The 18,607-nt window shown below is 35.8% G+C and overlaps 1 protein-coding gene across 1 annotated transcript in view; it reads left to right on the top strand.

Annotated features, from left to right (window-relative positions):
• The first annotated feature begins 11,496 nt into the window (after positions 1–11,496).
• The window catches only part of ghrhrb (growth hormone releasing hormone receptor b), a 32,821-nt gene continuing 25,710 nt past the window's right edge, over positions 11,497–18,607 (top strand). The window contains exons 1-2 of the mRNA XM_032571592.1: positions 11,497–11,821; positions 16,106–16,214. Coding sequence (XP_032427483.1) covers positions 11,768–11,821; positions 16,106–16,214 — 163 coding nt within the window. The 5' untranslated portion in view covers positions 11,497–11,767. The remainder of the gene's footprint in view (positions 11,822–16,105; positions 16,215–18,607) is intronic.

The raw sequence follows: 18,607 nt of genomic DNA, 5'->3' as shown, positions 1-18,607 counted from the left end.
TTAACTGTGTTTTTATCAATTTTATTCCTCTTCATTTTATTCCACCACAGTCCGAATTGGAATTAAATTAAATTGCAAAGAGTTCAGTTTCATCCAATTATAAGATAATCAGTTTCAGTTGATTATAAAATGCCAATTAGTAAATAAATAAACATATACAAAAGCCTCCACTTTTCTGGCTGAAATCCCCTTACCTGAGCAAACACAGGTCTACAGTGGATGAAAAATACTTTTAGTATCAGCTCTCCTGTTGACAGTGGTTCTATTTATTTCCTTGATGCCCACACCATGTCTGCTTTTAAGACTCATCTTGAAACTTTTGATAAACTTCCCTGGTCTGTCTTGAAGAAATCATACCTTTAATTATGCAAGAGGATCAAACTCAAGGAGCATCTTTACTTTCATTCCTCTTTTATTTTTGCCTGTTGCATTAGTTATTGTTACCAACCTTCATCTGTGTTTGTCTGCCTCTCTTTTGTCCTTTCAGCTCTCAGCAGGCCAACGCAAAAGGAAGGGATCAGTTAGGCTCCGATTCTGATGTCAGAAAAAAGTGTGTTCTGCTGGCAAAACAGCAACAAGATAAAATCCCTAGGCGATGGGTGCAATGGGTAGGAAATGTACTTAACTGGGGCTCCAGTAGAGGCAGTTCATAGGTTACATAATGATCTATGTTGCTTGTTCTTGATTGTTTTATATATTTTGGTTATTGACAAGCTTTATTTGTAAGTTATTAATTTTCTAACATTTTTGTTTGTTTGTTTTGTTTTTTGTTATGTCTTTGCATATCAGAGAAAAAAAAACTGTGGGGCTTTTTTCAAAGAATAGGGACCAGCATAGGAGCAGCATGCACTGGGGTGGGCCTATGTGTCATGATGTGCAGTGAAGAGATGGTGAGGATGATGCTGAGGACCCAGGTTGGAACAAAAGAATGATGTTTAAATGAAGAAAATACAAATCTAAAGTCCAGGAAGCACAGATTGAGCGGGAGGCTAAAAGCTCAAATTCTGGTAGCAACTGGTTACAAAATAACTGGCAGCAGACAAGATGTCAGACTGGACAGCTTGACAAGACAGATTAGACAAGGATCTGACAAAGAACCAGGAACACAGGTGGGTTTAAATCAGGGGTGGGCAACTCCAGGCCTTGAAGGTCGGTCTCCTACAACTTTTAGATGCATCTCTACTTCAACACACCTGAGTCAAATAATGAGGTCATTAGCAGAACTCTGACTGCACTTAGGAGGTGATTCAGCTATTGGATTCAAGTGTGCTGGACCGGAGAAACATCTAAGAGTTGCAGGACACTGGATTGCCCACCCCTGATTTAAATACACAGGGAGACGATCAGGAGAAACAAGGAACAGGTGTTACTAATCAAGGGGTAGCCGGGACAACACAGAGACTCCACAAAACACAAACCTAAATAAACACACAGAAACAACCAAATCCTTACAGTATGATTGTTTTACCAGAGTAGGATATGCAGGTGGGCACAATAGAAAGATGGATCTATGTTTATTGCTTGATAATCTGCATAAATAAACCATGAAATGCAACCTTCAAGTTTTTGGACGTAGGACTTTGTTTGCCTGTGTACAGTATATCACCACAACACAGCAGTGAGTCAGTCATTTTTGAATGTAGGATGTTTGGTTTGACAAACAATGGAATCACCACTTTGAATTGCGATTTTGAGGCTTACCAGTTAACAGATATTAAACAATATCTCACAGTCCCTCCTTACTGTGTTGGTCGATTGTAGAAGCTGTTTTCTTTTATTAAAAAGCTGAAATCTTTTTTTGTTATGCATCACTAAATCCCTCAAGAAATTAGTCTTACCCATAGCTAACAACATATAGCTTACCCCTCCTCTGTGTGACAGCTCAAACTGTAAATATATATCCTGTCCTTTTCTATAATTGCTGAGGTTATGTATGCATTTTGTTTAATTTACTTTTCAACTTGTTTACCTCTTCCGGAGCACTGAAGCAAATCATTTCATCCTTGGAATTAAAATTGTGTATCTGGATCTAAATCTGATCACTTCTTTAAGCTCATCTGGTGCCTGAAAGTCCTGAATTGACTCCCATGGGAGTGGAAGAACAGCAGGTCTGCTTTGGGCTCATTAGAGCTTCCTGAAGTTCTTATTCAGAAGCCAAGTGCAAATCCCTGCAGCCTCCTGTAGAGAAAATCAATTCTGGCCACTTGGATTCATTCTTATTCTTTCAGTCATTATCCAAACTGCATGGATCTGCTCCATCTTTAATAGAAGTATAACTCAATGTAAGGCAGACCTCATCATCCAGTTCCCTTTCAACCTCCAAACACTAAATTCCCCAGTTTCTCTACGAATAAAGACAAGCAACTTTATATTTCATACTAGGAACACTTTTGATGTTTGGGCTGATACCTGTTCCACATGCATCACACTTGGATATAAACTGCTTATGAATAAGCTGGACATCCTTTTGTTACATTGCTAAAAGAACAACATCATCAGCAAAGATTATCACTTTTCTAATTCCTACACAATCTTCTTGGTTACACTTCCATAGTTCTAATAGTAAAAGACAAGAAGTCTTTATTGTTGTTTTTTATTTACATTTTTCATGTTGCAGCCACAAACCTCAATGTTTTATTATGAGTTTATACAATACAATGTAGTGGAAGGAAAATGTGTGATTTTCAAGGGATTTGTCTCCTCCACGTCTAAGCAACTATATACTGATACATTCGTCAGTTTTTCTTTGCAAATGAACTCAGGTCAGATTGGGTTGAAAGGGTATGTAGACATAAAATTACAGGCCACGAATTCTAACCTGGATTCACACACATTATAATTTTAGAGTCCTTGTCCTCCTGGGAGATGAACCTGTGCATCCAGATTTTTGTTTGTTTGTTTGTTTTCAGGATTTCTCTGCATTCAGTTCCTTCTCATAATCTCTGAGCAGTTTTCCTGTCTCTTCTTTAAAACATGGCTTCACCACCATCTTTCATTGTGTGTATGGTGTGTACCACTTTGTATGTGCGATGAAAGCTTGGTGTTGATCTCATATGGTCAGATCTCCTCTTCCTAAATGGCTTGTTACAAATTACAGAGGGGACTTCTTATTGATTTGTGTTAACAGTGCTTTCATTTCATCACTTTACCATGAAGGTCAGATCTGGCACTATTTGTTTTCAAGTCAAGAAATACTCCTACCTGGAAGTTAATCTCTGCAGCTCATCCAGAATTTCCATTAATACCTTAGCAACATCACTAAGATATAAATGGATGTTGCTCACTGCTTAATCACTGATGTAGTTGTACCCCCACTGTTTTTATTTTGGATTATGGAGTACACATTTTCTCTATAAACATAAAAGTGATAAAAAAAAAAAAAATCAACTGATTATTCACTTAATTTTACTTAGAACTTCAACAAGTTCAGTATACACAAAATTTAACTGAATTTTTATTGGATATGTGTTGCAATAATAATGCATTTCATTGTGTGATGCTTGAAAAGGCCATGAAAAATAAAAATATCCAGCAAGGACAAGCAATAAAGAGCTTTGTTCCGTCTCATTGTCTAAATATTCTCTCTGAATATCCACGTTTGCTGAGAAATAATTGGAATTCACAATAATTTCCTATTGGAAATCTGGGATGAAAAGTAAAGGAGTAATTGCCGTCCATTGTAGCACTGACCCAGTTTAAATTTTGACATCGACATTTCTTAATGTTCTAGCTGCTACTGGGTCTGTTCTGGCACCTGGGGCTCACTGCCTCCAGGCTGGCCTCTGGACTCATCTACATTTGGAATTAGTTAATCCTCAATCTCATCCTATTCTCCAAATTTAACGTCAGAATCTGTCTTAATTTATGAACTTCTTCCTCTGCATCATTATTAAGAGGCCTTTTCTCTTGGGAAAAATCAATTTCAAAGTCTTCTAAGTAGACAATCTATATAGTCTGTCTTGGGGAGAATGAACCAGGATTATAATACCTTAAAGTTTGGAGTCAAAATAAGATAAAAAGTGACGTTCAGGCCATACGAACACTTTTGTAAAGCCTTTGCTCTGGTCTTGTTAAGGTAATGATGATAACTATGAAGCTTTTAGAGTTCAAGTAGGAGAACACCATTAGACAGAGAGGAAATGCAAAGCAATATCTTTGAATTATCCAATTAAATCAGTACTTCTGTAACCCTAGAAGTTGCTCACACTGTTGAAAAAACTCCATTCTTACATGCAAGCAAACAGATTATTGCAGCCTTTCTAAAAGTAACAGTTTAGATTGCATATTTTCAAGTCTTGTACTCTTTTACTTGTATAGTTCTTGGGGCACATGTTCTGCTTCATTTCATTGGATCACAGTTTAAGAAAAGTCAGAACTTAATGTTGGCCAACATTAAGCATTCCACAACCAGTTTTGAAGTGAAATTTGGTTCATGTTCTTGTAGGAACGTCCAGCTGTTTATATGTGTCTACAAAAAAATAAAAGCAGGCAGGCAAAGGATGGATGAATACTAAGGTGGCGTCCTCTGTTATGTTGAACATAATACAGATGTCCTACAGGAAACTACAGCAAATAAATATAACATGCTATATAGACCGTGATTGTGATTATCGACTGTTGCTGCTACATGTTGGGTGAATACACCCTCAGAAGGGTCTTCTCAGGCACAAATCTTGCTGCAAGTGGACCTGAACTCCCACTGACAGATGCAGCAGTTGATGGAAGCAGGTTTGAGCAGTAATTGCGACTGTTACCTTGGGATCAGTGCAGCTGTGAAGCATCACTATATAATGGCTGAGCGTGGATGTGGCTGTGCAATGAATCTTCTTTGACTTTATTTGAGCTGCTACTAGACTGATGCAATGCGCAAACCCTGGACAAAGGAAAACATTTACAGTCACATGGCCATAGAGAAAGAATAGTTTGGGCCCTCACTGTGCTGCACCTGTTTTGCTTATAATAAGAGCAGCAAACACTAAGAGCATTATACATTTTCAATAAAAACTTAAAATTATTGCCTCATTAAACATATAAAAAAAATTTAAGACCACGTCAAAATCTCTATTTTTAAGAGTTTGAATGTGAGCTGGTCATTTTATGTACACAGCTGCCTAATTTATTTACTTTCTGTGTTGAAAGTGTTTTTTTGATAATATGTATTGGAATGCAGTGATTCAATTTAAAAATTACAGGAAGCATAAATTTAACTTAATTTTTTCTTCTGTAAAATAAAGAAAGTTGAACATATAAGGCCTGTTTTGACCTCAAAGAAAGTGTCTGCCTGTGTGTTTCTAATGAAAGTGCTTAGTTGCTTCTCACAGTTTATCTTTTCAGTCAGAACCAACTTATGGAGCTGGAAAACATTTTTCTCAGTGTGACATCTGATGTCCAGACTCCTTTCATAATCATCAGATGGACACATCCCCTCTGGATCATTTCCTGCAAATCTGCCTTTTGACCGGTTTACCAGCAGTACTGCCCACGACACCCATTAGTGTCCAGGTCAGATGAGAAAACATGAAAAGATAGACGCTAGACACTTCTCTCGGCAACACAATTAAATCTGACCTTCAGAGGACTGTGTCCAGAATACAGAGACTCACATTTAAGTTGACCATCTGCGTTCGGCTTAGGACGAGCGCTACAGAGACCGTTACATGAATTCAAATGTAAGATGGATCTAAGAAGTGTGTGTCTGCTGTTAAAATGCCAACGTTTGGTAATACAGTAAATGGTTCCATGATTTATAATTTCATAATTTTTTTATATAGGAATCTGTCAGAATTGCATGCTACTTGATAATAATTGTTTCTTCTATATCTTCAGCTTCAACTCAAATCAACAACTAGAGGCTTAAAAAGGCAGTGCAAACAGTGTGTTACCACCTTGTAGCTGTGCTAAACAATGTTGGCTTCGGGATCCCATGCAAAGGCACAGTGAAGCTGCTGAGATCTACTGAAAGGGTGATTCGAGGAGCTTCAACAAAGCAGCCTCCAACTCAAATATGCAACTGTTTACGATTTGCATATGAGGACATGTCAGGTGCCTTTTCTGAAGCTGAAATGATGCATATTCAGTCACACAAAAGGAAAGAAAGGCACATCCTGAAAAGGTTTTAAACTCCATCTGCATTCTGCTGAGAATCAGAAGCTCTGGTGAATGTGTTATGATGAATGTCACAATTTACTCTAGCTTTCCTGAGCTCCTGAGTTGTTCAAAGGTGGTTCCAGACAAGTCTTTGTCTCTGCAGAGAAAAATGTAACTGTATTTGACCAAATTACATATCTGTCATCAACAGGCTCAAACTATGATTTCTACAGTGGACGTACCTCAATTTCTCTCTGTGATTGGTAATTTGGATCCAAGTGTCATTGCTCTGCTCCAAATTGTTTCATTTTTTGTTCATAAAGTTTCAAAATAGTCAAAAATTACTTCAAATGGTCCAGCCTTTGGAGTTCCAGACTATATATTTACTTCAGATAACCAGTTTTGAAAAAAGGGTACTTTGTAATGTAGTGCTTGTATAGTTGGAGATCTATGTGCTGAAATTATCAACTAAAAAGCATTATTGTTTTTTCTTTATTATCTTGGGCAGAAACACATAAAATATTCCTACACAAACTGTTCCATGCTACAGCATTCATGGCCCAGTGAACCTTTTTCCATTTTGTTATGTTACAACCACAAACTTCAGTATATGGATATTGGTTTTATAGACTAACACAAAATAGTACATAAATGTGAGTTCAAGTAAAATAGAACAGACTTTTCAACATTTTCTTTTTTGGATGAACATCTGTAAAGTGTGTCAAGTGTTGTATTCAGTTGTTAATTTCTAAAGATCCACAATTCACCACAGCTGCATCTCCGGTCTCATTTGTCATAAAATGGTGTTCATAACTGTGGTGACTGGACATGTCTATCTTTTACTGCTTTTTTATTTATAACTTTAGACGTAATTTTTCAGAGGTAATTTTTTGTTTTATTCCACAGTTATGCTTTCAAGATATGTTAAAATTTATAGATTTAATGTGGTAAAAAGCGAAAAAGTTTAATGAATTCTTTTTGCAGTAAAATTACAACCCACAAAATTATTCTTCCACTGAAATAAACATTGTGGTTGTGCATGTGAAAGAACCCTCTACTTGTTTACTTTGACTTCCAGGTAATTAGGTAGATGGGAAAGTACATTATGATGACATGGAATCCAAGCAAACAAACTACTCACTGTAAAATAAAGAAAACGCTTTTTTGTTGTTTTTGCAGAATACTGTGATGCCTCAGTATTTCAGATCCAACAAATTGTAAGATTTGTGATTACTTGAGTAAACATAGCATTCACTTTCCAAATGATCATTTTATTTATTAAGCTGCTCTCCAAACCAACCAGACCCAGAGTAAAAAAATTACATTTCACATTGTTAAATCCTGAATTAATTAATCATAGATTAACTGCAACCTTTAGTTAAATTCTACAACTCATTACTTCCAGCTTTGTACAATCAACTAATTGCTAAAAATTAACCTGTTTGAAAACATGTAGTAGCCTTGAAGATCCTTAAAAGCAAGATGTTAAGTCTCAATGTATCACCTTTACTAAAGGCACAAATTGGTATAAATGCAGAAGTAAGATAAAGTATCCAAATTCCAGTAGCTAAAATAGAAAATAATAATTACAAATATTAATTTAAAATTTACAAAATGGCTAAAATATCAGTGGTTCCACATTTTGGACTTTGCATCTTGTATTTTTAACTTACAACATCACAGCCAGTCTTTTTACTGACAAAGTAAACAACAAGTAAATGATACGTGACAAATTGGCCTCAGACATTTCCTCTGCAGATTCAGATCATCTCTTGGAGCTGTGCGTGGATGCACAGCTGCAAACAGCAGGTGTCCAAAAATGACAAAAAGCAAACACACAGAGTAAGCTGGAATGTTGTTGTTTAAGGCTCAGATGGGCCAACCCAAAAAGAGCAAATCTGGATAAACAGAAAGGATGTGAACTGTAGGTTAAAAGTTAAGAGACTCACAAAATTCTCTAAATCTGCAGACATAACATCATCAGAAAGAGCTACATTTGGCTGATACAAGAGATCTTAGCATCATTTTTTGAATTTGTATGTACAGAGATGCTGCAAATAATGCTAATAATAAAAATACACAAAACACATTGAATCATACATACAATTGTTGCTATTAAAATGAATTATTTGTGGCCAATAAATTAGAGTAAAGCATATTTATTTCAGTAAACTTTAAATAAATAAGATACTAAATAATGATCAATTACTAACAAGCTGATACTTTCAAAGCTTTATCAATAATTTATTATTGAACTAATTATTAGAATTTCCCTGTTCACAGTGAAATAAAACACATTTAGAGTTTTTTTAGAAGATTAAAATATTAGATCATACAAGGAAAAACAAATTTTTTTTAATACAAATCTATGGGTTTAATGCGATGTATATTTACTACTTGCTTAAAGGTTAGTTTTAAAAAGTACCTGTAATCAAATGAATGAAATGCATATTATTACTTGTTGAATATGACTATATGTGCACCATATCTGTTTTAGAATATTTATTCTTTCACACAATAAAATATCTTTAACTAAACACACACCTAGAAAAGATGTGTAAAAACAATTCACTTTCTTTACAGCAGAAGAAATTAAAAACTCTAAAAATGTAGAAAAATTTCCTATTTTGTTTGAGTTTATTTATTTTGTGTAGGAAAAAAAATCCTACATTAAGATATAATTGCTTTTAACAAAGTCATGGATGCCACACCTTACACGGACAGTTATGTAATGCACGTATGTCAATCTTGATAAGTAATTGTTAACTACCAAAACTTGTGCATAGCTATATTCAGAGCAATAATGAAAAAGCTAAAAACTGAAGCCAACCAGGATGGACAAAGACCGGAGTCAATGTTTCACCATGCAGATTAGACTAAATGTCTATGTACAGACCAAACGACCTGCTGTTATGGAAATACCTACCAACCTAACGTGGGTCTCAAAGAATAAACTGCCTCCTGGAATAAAACTTATCTGCTGTCTTTAACAAAGCATTAAGTTATCCTGCATCAACTCTAAAAGTCATACTACCTTTATTGCTCTGATCATGGATAACGAACATAAACATAACTTCAAACAAAAATGGATGCATGATTTTAAATCTTATTCCATCGCTGGGCTTCTGCAATGCAGTGCTCATGAATGCAAAAAAAACAAAAAAACAAGTCACTGTATAAAGTCCCTCCAAACTTCATCTGCTTTCTACAGGTGCTGTTGTTTGCAGGATGTTCAGTGCCGGTGGTCTGGTGAATCTGCCAAAAGTGCAGCAAATCATCAATCATGCCTCCAACACACAAACACGCACACAGACACAGTGTTGCTCTGTGGGCAGCTGTCCGTTGTTTAAGTATATTCTGTTTATTTAAAATGTCCTGAGTAGTGGAGCAATTCTCCAGAGGAATGTACCCAATAGCACAACACAGACACATAAGGCATCGTCTGCTTTTATAAAATATAATCTTGCGTCCCAGCAGTGAAAAACATATTTAACATAAACACATTTCTTTTTCTATCAAAGAAGCTATTTCTTTGACAGAAAAAAGACTAAGAGCTACATTGTGGCTTTAGTTATCAATATATTTTGATTATGAGGCAGGGATGGTTTGTTTAAAATCAATTTTCCTGCATAAACATATACAATGAACTTATGATAGTTACTGCAGAGGGATTTCTAGTGATTTTTTCATTTCACAATTTGATGCATTCTGGATAAATGCCAGATATCAAACAAAACTATTTTCCACAGTTCCTCATTTTCTGCATTTGTTTTGGCAGTGTTTGGACTTTAAGTGTTCAAAGCCATGTATTATATTTGGTTTATTTGACTGTGAATCACTCCCTGACATTTGTCTGAAAGGTCCTTCAATGTTTTTGGATATTTGATCATTTCTTTTCTGATTATGTTCAGGGTGAAATGGTTTCCCAGCCTTCAATCCAGACTTCTCCATTGATCCCATCTGAGTTTCTAGTCTGAACTCTAAAGTGTTGACATAACTTTTTTTTGTTTATTTTCCGTCACTACTCTCCTCTATAATTACTTAAAGCAGAGCTTAAGCAGCATTCCTTGTATTTTTCTTAATATACTCCTCATTTATCGTGATTTGCGTTATGTTTATTTAATTAAGAATGTTCTTTAAGTATGTTTTCCAGCCTCTGCATTGGGAACTTTGCATCTCCCATCACATTCTCATCCTCCAATAATTTACTGTACTTTTTTCTGATAAAAAATGTAAATTTTTTGGACCCATCTTCTCAATATTCATGCTATTCCTCAATAAGGGTTTGTGGTAGTGATAACCAGATGAGTCCTTTATGTACCAGCAATTTAGTCTTGCACATAAAAGTTGAGAATTTGTTCAGGAAGTTATTAAAAATTGTGAACAAGTTCTAATGGTTTAGTGGAAACCAGAACTGAACTCATCTTCAGTCACGTACAATCTGACAAAATGATATAAGTCTTCTAACGTAGGACCAAAAAACAGAAATAGAGCCAAGAAATAATCTTCAGAAGATTACGATGTCTGGAAAGCATAATAAATGGAAACTAACACAGAACAGACATGAGCCAGGATCTGCGAGATCGTCATGTGGTGAGTTGAGGTATTCCAGTTGTTTAGAAATTGTCTTTATGGACTCACCTGGTTAGAGCTAAAATCAAATTTTCCCTATCTGTCAAACTGTTATTTATGAGTAAACAGGATAATCAGTGCACAAAGAACACGACAGACAGAAAAACAACAAATATAAACACAAAAAAAAATCAACAGCTTATAGAACACCATTACTGACAAATATACACAGTCCAAAATAATCCAACTATTAAATCAAGTGACAATCAAAATTTAAAATATTTATCATACATAAAAGCTTTGTGCAGCCAAGTTTAATAATGGTGCTCAAGTCTACTTAGATGAGCTACCAAATGTCACTGAAAAGTAACATTGGCACATTAAGACATATGCCCTTTGTTGTACCAAACATTTTCCATTTCAGGAAGATTTTAGTTGATTGCATATTTACAAATTGTAGCAACACAAAATTATTCAGGGGGCTGAAAATGCCCATTTGGACACCCATGTACAGAACCTTGGGTTGTTACTTAGTGACTAGAGATTTTAAAATGATATTTATTTTTATTTAGCCTGGAATGACTCAGGAAAGCCTGCCTGACTAGAAATTAGTGTAAAAGTAGCCAAAGTAAAAAAAAATATCAGAACCTTCCTCAAGTCTGCAGTCTGAAGATGAAAAGCACCTTAAAAGCAAAATATAATAAGTACTTTGGGACTTTTGCTCAGTACACTCAATAGCTAAGCTGTAACTCCTTCAGCTGAGTATCCTCCCACCCTCCACCTCCTCCTCCTTCGTCTCTGTCGCCGCCTTTGAGGAGGAGAGCAGCGGAGCTCAGCTCAGTGCAGCGGCGGCTCTCCTCCGCGCGTCATGCAGACATCCTCATCCTCACCCCTCGGACACCGTAGCGCCACCCGGACCTCCCACACACCTCCCAGTGAACCGCTCACTTCTTTCTTGCCTCCAACACTTGCCAGGGAAACACATATTTGTGTTCCTTCTTGAAGAGTCATTTAAGTATAGATTTATTTATTAATTTGCTTCTTGAGACTACTTTGGGAAGCGTAATTTCTTTCCCGGGTCAGTTTACTGCTTTCTGGACGCTCAAGGATGGACAGCTTTGTTCACCTGGCTCTGCTCCTGCAGCTGGCGCTCTGGGAAACGGTGAGTAAAGGCGACAGTTTCCGATTTACCTAACTTATAGATTAGTTTATACATATGCCGATGCGTGTAGCTATTGTTTTGCAAAAAGAAGAAAAAAAAGATTAATTAAAGTTAATTTCCACTACCAAATAAAATAAAGCACTAAGCTTTTACATGAAAATTGACAGTTCAATATATTAGATCTCAATATATATTTGTAAAACAAGAAAGTTATATTTTTAATGTTGACTTTTGTAACATAGTCACTTATTTATTTTTATCTCAACCTTTTAGAGAACTCATGAATGAATTACTCATTAAAATCAATGTGAACTGATAATGAGTTAATTCATAAAGTTTCCTGAACTCCTCAGACATTTATGTGAATTTACGACCTGACTTTACTCACCTGCTATCCCTGCTGTTTGTTGTGTCAGATGTGAATTAGTGTCATAATTCCTTCAATGGGCATCTCACAATATCTCTAGAGTTCTTACTTCCTCTGGAAGATGAACTCCCAATAAAAAGGTTATGTTTTCGACCTATTTGTCATGTTTTTTTTTTTACCATTTGCATTGTTTTTACACAAACAAAAAGAATCAATCATTTTAAAAAGCTCTAAGAAACTTTAAGAATATCTAATGTAATGGATTAAAGAAAAGAACAAACATCTCTTGTGACTCCATTAACATCGGACACTATACAGACTGACAGCTACAAAGGAAAATTATGAATTTTTTCCTCCACTCATGTGAAAGTACACATATTTTTGTTTGAATTTCAAACAAAGATGGTAATTCAAGGAGAATAATATTCTGCTCTTATTCCATCTCATCTGAACTTCACAGCATTTCATCTCCACCAGCTGTGGCCACACTTGAGTGTTTTTGCATCTTGAAGGATTTCAGATGTCATATTTTATCATTTTTTTCCCTTCACACACAAACATGAATCACCTTATTTTGACATTTGTATATTTTTCTGGTAGTATGATTTACAAAGGTAATTAAAACTGTTGACATTTTGACAGTATCTAAACAATTTAACATTGAACTGGATTGGTGATAAGGAATAGAAATTAAGCAGAAATGAAAACAGCCAAAGTAAAAGTAACTCAAACAACAAATGAAACTGTTAATCTGTCACAGACTTAGTGAGGTTCCTCTTCTTATATCCTGCAAGAAATTCTTCTAGAGCTTTTGAGCCCTGACATCAAATTACCTACTGCCTCAGGCAAGTCTCTTCTTGCAGAACAAGTAGCAAAACCTTTAAATCAATTCTAAAGGCCACAGGTAGTTGGAGTATGGAGGCCAAAATGAGGAAACATGCTGTCATCTTTTTTTCCTCTGCATCCTGTCAGTGCCCTGCCGATTGACAGTGTGTTTTTCTTTTCCACATACAAGGAAATCAATGAATGTCAGCAGCCCACTTCTAGAAAAGAGATGCAGGCGAGAATTTGGAGTTACAAAAGAACAAAAATGTTAGTTTTTCTATTTGAAAGAAAAGAAAAACAAGTGCGGAGAGAGTTGGAGGGAAATGCGATGTGTTACATCTTTCCCCAAGGACACTCCAACATGGTGTTGACCCCCAAGGTCAAACTGTGCAAAACCCAAAAGCTCCATCTATGGTTCCACCGGACTTAGTTATGTTAAATTTTAACATTTTCGGGGGGGAGGAGCATGGTTTCTTTGGAAAAGTTGAAGAAGAAAGTATCTGCTCTGCTAAGTGGCTGAAAATTTAGTTTAGCAAAGTGTAATTGTCAAGATCTTTTAGACCTCTGGAATAATCTGTTTTGGACATATGAGGGTGAAATACAGATGCTTGACCAAAAATGCAAAACAAAGTGTTTTAGAAAACAAACAGCATACCAAACCAAAGAACACATACCAAATGTTGAGCATGGAGGTGGAAAAATGGTGATTTGGGAATCACAATGGTGAATGATTATTTGGTGCAGCCACCCCACTTTGGCACCTTGCGGACGCTGATTGGATGCTGAACTCCTCTGTAAACTCTAGTTTTCTTGAGCCAAGGACAATAACACTCTCAGTCAGAGGGAGGCGCCAAACACACAGCAGGTGATGAAAATGATAGGCCAGAACCTAACAAGATGTAAACAACAAAGATGCTTTTCAAAAAAAGTGCAATGAAGAGAGATCTGATGTTTTTTCAGAGTGCGTAATTTATCTCTCAGGGACAAAAAGAATTGATGTTTTGGTAAGAAGTGATTTATTCTGTATTTTCTTTTTCTCCTCTTCTTCAGAGCATTAATTCCTGGAGCAAACTGTATCTGAGGGGAGCATGGCTTTTCAGATGAGTTAGGAATAGTATGAATAATAGTATAAATCTGATTCTTTACATGGACATGAAGAGGTTTACCAAGCCCTTTAGAAAACAGAAACAAATTTGTGCAGCACCCAATGAACGTGTGCCACATTGGAGAGCAAATTCCTTCATGACATTGTGAGATAAAGAAAGAACTACTGGGAATAAGTGCTGCTAAAGCTTTTTTTTTATTACTTTTTTTTCCAGACTTCAATTATAGGATATTATTTTCTTGGTTTTTCAGACTCCTGTGTTTGGTATTTAGTGGTTTGGAAGCTAAACGTTTGAAAATTGCTGTTTTATTATTAGCAGAAATATAAAAAAGAAAGCAGTTCTCAGGAAGGATAGAAAAAATCACAAGGAAATAAAACATGCACCATTCTCTCTGAGAGCCTTTCTCTTTTAGATCAAATTATTAACCGCTGTATATAAAAATGTAAAAGATTTTCTAAAGAGTAAGAGGAAACTCAACTGCCTCAAAATCTCATTATATTTATATTCACAAAAATATCTCAAAAGCTGTTTAAAAATAGGCTAGTAAATATTGTTGTAAATGATTTATGGTATTAAAACCAGCTCAGATTGTATTGTTTATGTGTCCAAAAGAGAGAACACCTGCCACACACCTATTAAATACACAGTTAAAAATATCAGATTCATTTATGTTTAATCACACATTGGTGTTACTGATATTTTGTTGATACCTAATTTTGTTTCAAATTTCACCCGTTTTATATCAACACGTGTTGATATAAAACATGTTGATATACGTTTTATAGCAACATGTATCTACCCAGAGTCAGAAACTCTGAGCTTCCTTACACAGGAAGGGCTGCACGATATCAGAAATATTTTTAATTGTGGTCTTATTGCTGAATATTACAATTATGATATTGATTGTGATTAACTTACAATTTCCTGACTGCATCATTTGCAATAATGATGCAGTCAAATGGTCTTTGAGAGTCTGAGCATCTTTTCCACTGTGCATCCATTTTAGGCATCCAGGGCTGTGAAATTCTGTCCATCAAGCCAAACACATTATTGGAGTGCAAAATGAGCATCCATAGGGCTTGTTCTGCATTTATACTTAATATGATCCAAATTGAAGCATTTAGATAGGAATATAGAAATGACGTTGAACCCAGACAAAACGAAAACATTTACCAAAATTGGAAGTGATTTAACATGGTGGTATAAATTCACGTTACACATGCAACCAAAATTAAACTGAACATAACAGGAAACTTGCTCCATCTTTAAATGTCAACTATAATTATTCATGCCACAGTCAGGATATCAAATACCATACAATAATCTACCCTCTGCATTGCTGTGAAACACTGAATGTAAATGATGGCGGCTCATTAAAGAATGGCCATTGGCATCGGGCGCCCTGCGATAATGACCTCATTACGACAATAATTGAATTTAAATGACGACGTTGGGAAAACAGCTGCCATTTAGGATGAAAGGTAACAATAATTAAAGTTCACTCTCGGAGGGCACTCTTTAGTCTCTCACACACAATCGGGTTTCTTTCACCTGCGTCTGATGATTTCATGAAAACATCTGTCAGAGTCTGACATGCGTCATGCGAGGTGCTCCAGATCCTATTCATACTGATAAACTCTAAAATGACTCATTGTGTGGCCTCAGGAGGAAAAGTCTTCTGCCACTATCATGTTTGTATAAAGTAGATTTGTTCCATAAACTTACAGGACAGATATGATAGGACTATGCTGTCACAATGAGACTCTGCTTGTGGCTGTGACCTTTAAATAATAAGGGAGTTTTTTTTAGACCACCAAAGTAAATTAGATTGTAGAAATATTTTACTTTTTTTACCCAGAATTGAGTTTTATGTTTGAAGAAAAGACCAGTGGACCAAAAACAAAACAATTTTCCTGATATGCTGTATTTATTCATTATCTCTCAGTCGTGTATTTTAAGTGCACCTGGATTTTTTCTGCTCTTCAGACGGAGGCCATGCACCCAGACTGTGCTGTGGTGTTGCAGCACATGAAGGCTCAAGAAGAATGCTACAATATTCTTGAACAGGAGGAAAACAACTACTCATCCAAGACAGGTTAGTAGGTTGTTATTCTGCTGTGGAGAAACTCAGTCTTTGCAAAAATAATTAACAGAAAACCCTTTGAACCTTTTTTTATTTTGTGAAGTGGTAGATAAGAAGTAAAGAAGTAATACCAGTTCTAAAATTAAAGAGAAAATGATACTAGTTTTTATTTTCATTTCATTCTCTGTTTTATTTTTGAAAATAACCTGAAAGAGTAGCCACCATTTGTATTCAACCTTTTCTTCACGTGTGTTACAAATTAAAATTTATGGCTAGGGAACATACTAGCCATACCTGCCTTAATTTTTGAGTGACTCATGCTTTTAGTTCTTCACCTTTCAAAGCCAAACATGCCAATCTTCTTCACAAATGTGCTCACCCACGTAGCTACCACAGTTTGAGTTACTTATCCTCAAGCTAAATATTGTTTGCAGGGAGAATGGAAACCCAATATCTCAAGATGAGATGATGGGCTTCAGAAGATTTCAAGGATGACCAATTTAAACACTAATATACAGTACAGATATGGTCGCAGAATTACAAAAAGAGGGGAAAGAGATGATCTATGTAATATAATGGAAAGCTTGGAGTTAATATTCGTTAGTCAGGATGAATGCATTGTAATTATGTTATTCGCTAATATTTATTACAGTATAAGCAGGTCTTGGAATTTTGATACTGTGTACAGAGATATGAAATCAATGCTAGATTTCATATTGTAAAGCCTCTATGCTAGACTTTTAAATTAAATCATCAAAATGAATCTTCTTCTTGATATCTGAAATTAAAACATTGTGTTTGTAACCTCTAGGTCTCTTTGGCTTTATAATAAAATGTATCCTTTTATTTGCTTTTTCAACTGAATCAAAAGGTTTTTCAACTCTTGGAAATGTGATTTTAGACATATGTGACTATTGCTTTTTGTTGTTGGAAATGTTGCAACTATAGACTGAAAGCCTGTGTGTACCTCTAACTCGTTTCTTAAATATATCATTTTTTACATACTTTCTCTCCAGCAGACTTCCACTTTGTGTTTGTTATTTCAAATCTTTACTTCAGTTTTTTAATCCACACAGTTAAAACAATGACCAGTGTTGCATTTGTGAGGAAAGTGAAAACCAGGAGCCTCAGAAAGAAACCCTGACGCTTTCTCGAGTTTAGTGTAATGGTACGTGAAGTCATGGTTGCCTCTAGTTTGTCATGGATATCTGACTCTGGTACTTACAGGCTTCTATATAAAGCACTCAAGACTGCTTGGAAAATTAAAATAAACCACCATAATCTAAACATAGAAGTTTTATGTATGCACAAAACTTGTATCCTGGTATTTCTCAAGCTTCATCTTGTGTAATGGAGTGTGCACTTAATCATTGACATACTCCTGGGAACTTCTCCAAGAACCTTCACTAACCATTCACATTGACACTGGTTTGGTTTATGGCTTTGTTTGAATAGTTGGCATGGGCAGCATCAATCCCAAGTCTGTTTTCACAGTCTGCAGTAAAGATATTGTGGACAGGGAAGTCAAAGTTTGACCATCTGCCATGAGGAGAACAGTTTGTCTACTTCATGTGTTGGAGCAGAATGAAATGGGAGACTGGTCAGAACTTGGGTGAGCATCTGCAGGTCTGTCATTGCTGTGGAAAGCTCCAATGAATGTGGATACAATAGGAATTAGCCAATCTGTGATTCTCCTATTGGCTGATAGGCCTCCCTATTTAATAGTTCACGCTTTCCGATTAAAAAATAAAGACGGTCTATATTTGTAGGGTTCTGATGCTTTTTTGAGTTCTCTAAAAGTGATTCAAAGGTGTCCTGATATGAGGAGGTCTCTGCTCACAGCTACAACTCCTAGAAGAAATTGTATGTCAAGTCTCGAGTGAAAATATCTCTGTTTTCCCCAAAGAACCAGAAAACAAATTTATACAAGTCTGTGATGAGTCCTTCAACTGTCTTTCAGCCTCATTTAACTTGTAAAAGAAAAGATGCGTTGAGGGAATTAGTTGAAACTTTGAGTAACTTTCTACACCAGTTTGTGTGGTAGGGTGTTTGTCAGACATTCTTGTCTGACATTTGATGATAGATGTACAAAGTAGTCCAGCTGGATACCTTTCTGTAAATAATGATTGATTTTCTTTTACCAAATGTAAAGTATGCTTTCTTTATCTGGCTCAACAGACTACAATCAAAGGAAAAGAGAAATGCCTCTAACCTTTTTAAGGTTTGCTACCTACCTGAATAGAAGGTGAACTATCTGAATCTGATACGATTCTTCTTTCATCCTTTTTTCCACATCTCAAAACAAAACAAAACACTTTAACAGCTTGTGCACAAGGGGGTGGAGGGCTTAATTTTCCTTCTGTGATGTTGTCTGAAGACAGGTTTGTTACACCTGAAATGCTCTG

Source organism: Xiphophorus hellerii, chromosome 9 (assembly GCF_003331165.1).
Source record: "Xiphophorus hellerii strain 12219 chromosome 9, Xiphophorus_hellerii-4.1, whole genome shotgun sequence".
NCBI classification, from domain to species: domain Eukaryota; kingdom Metazoa; phylum Chordata; class Actinopteri; order Cyprinodontiformes; family Poeciliidae; genus Xiphophorus; species Xiphophorus hellerii.
Note: the sequence above shows the minus strand (reverse complement) of the source record. Positions and strands in the feature narration are given on the sequence as shown.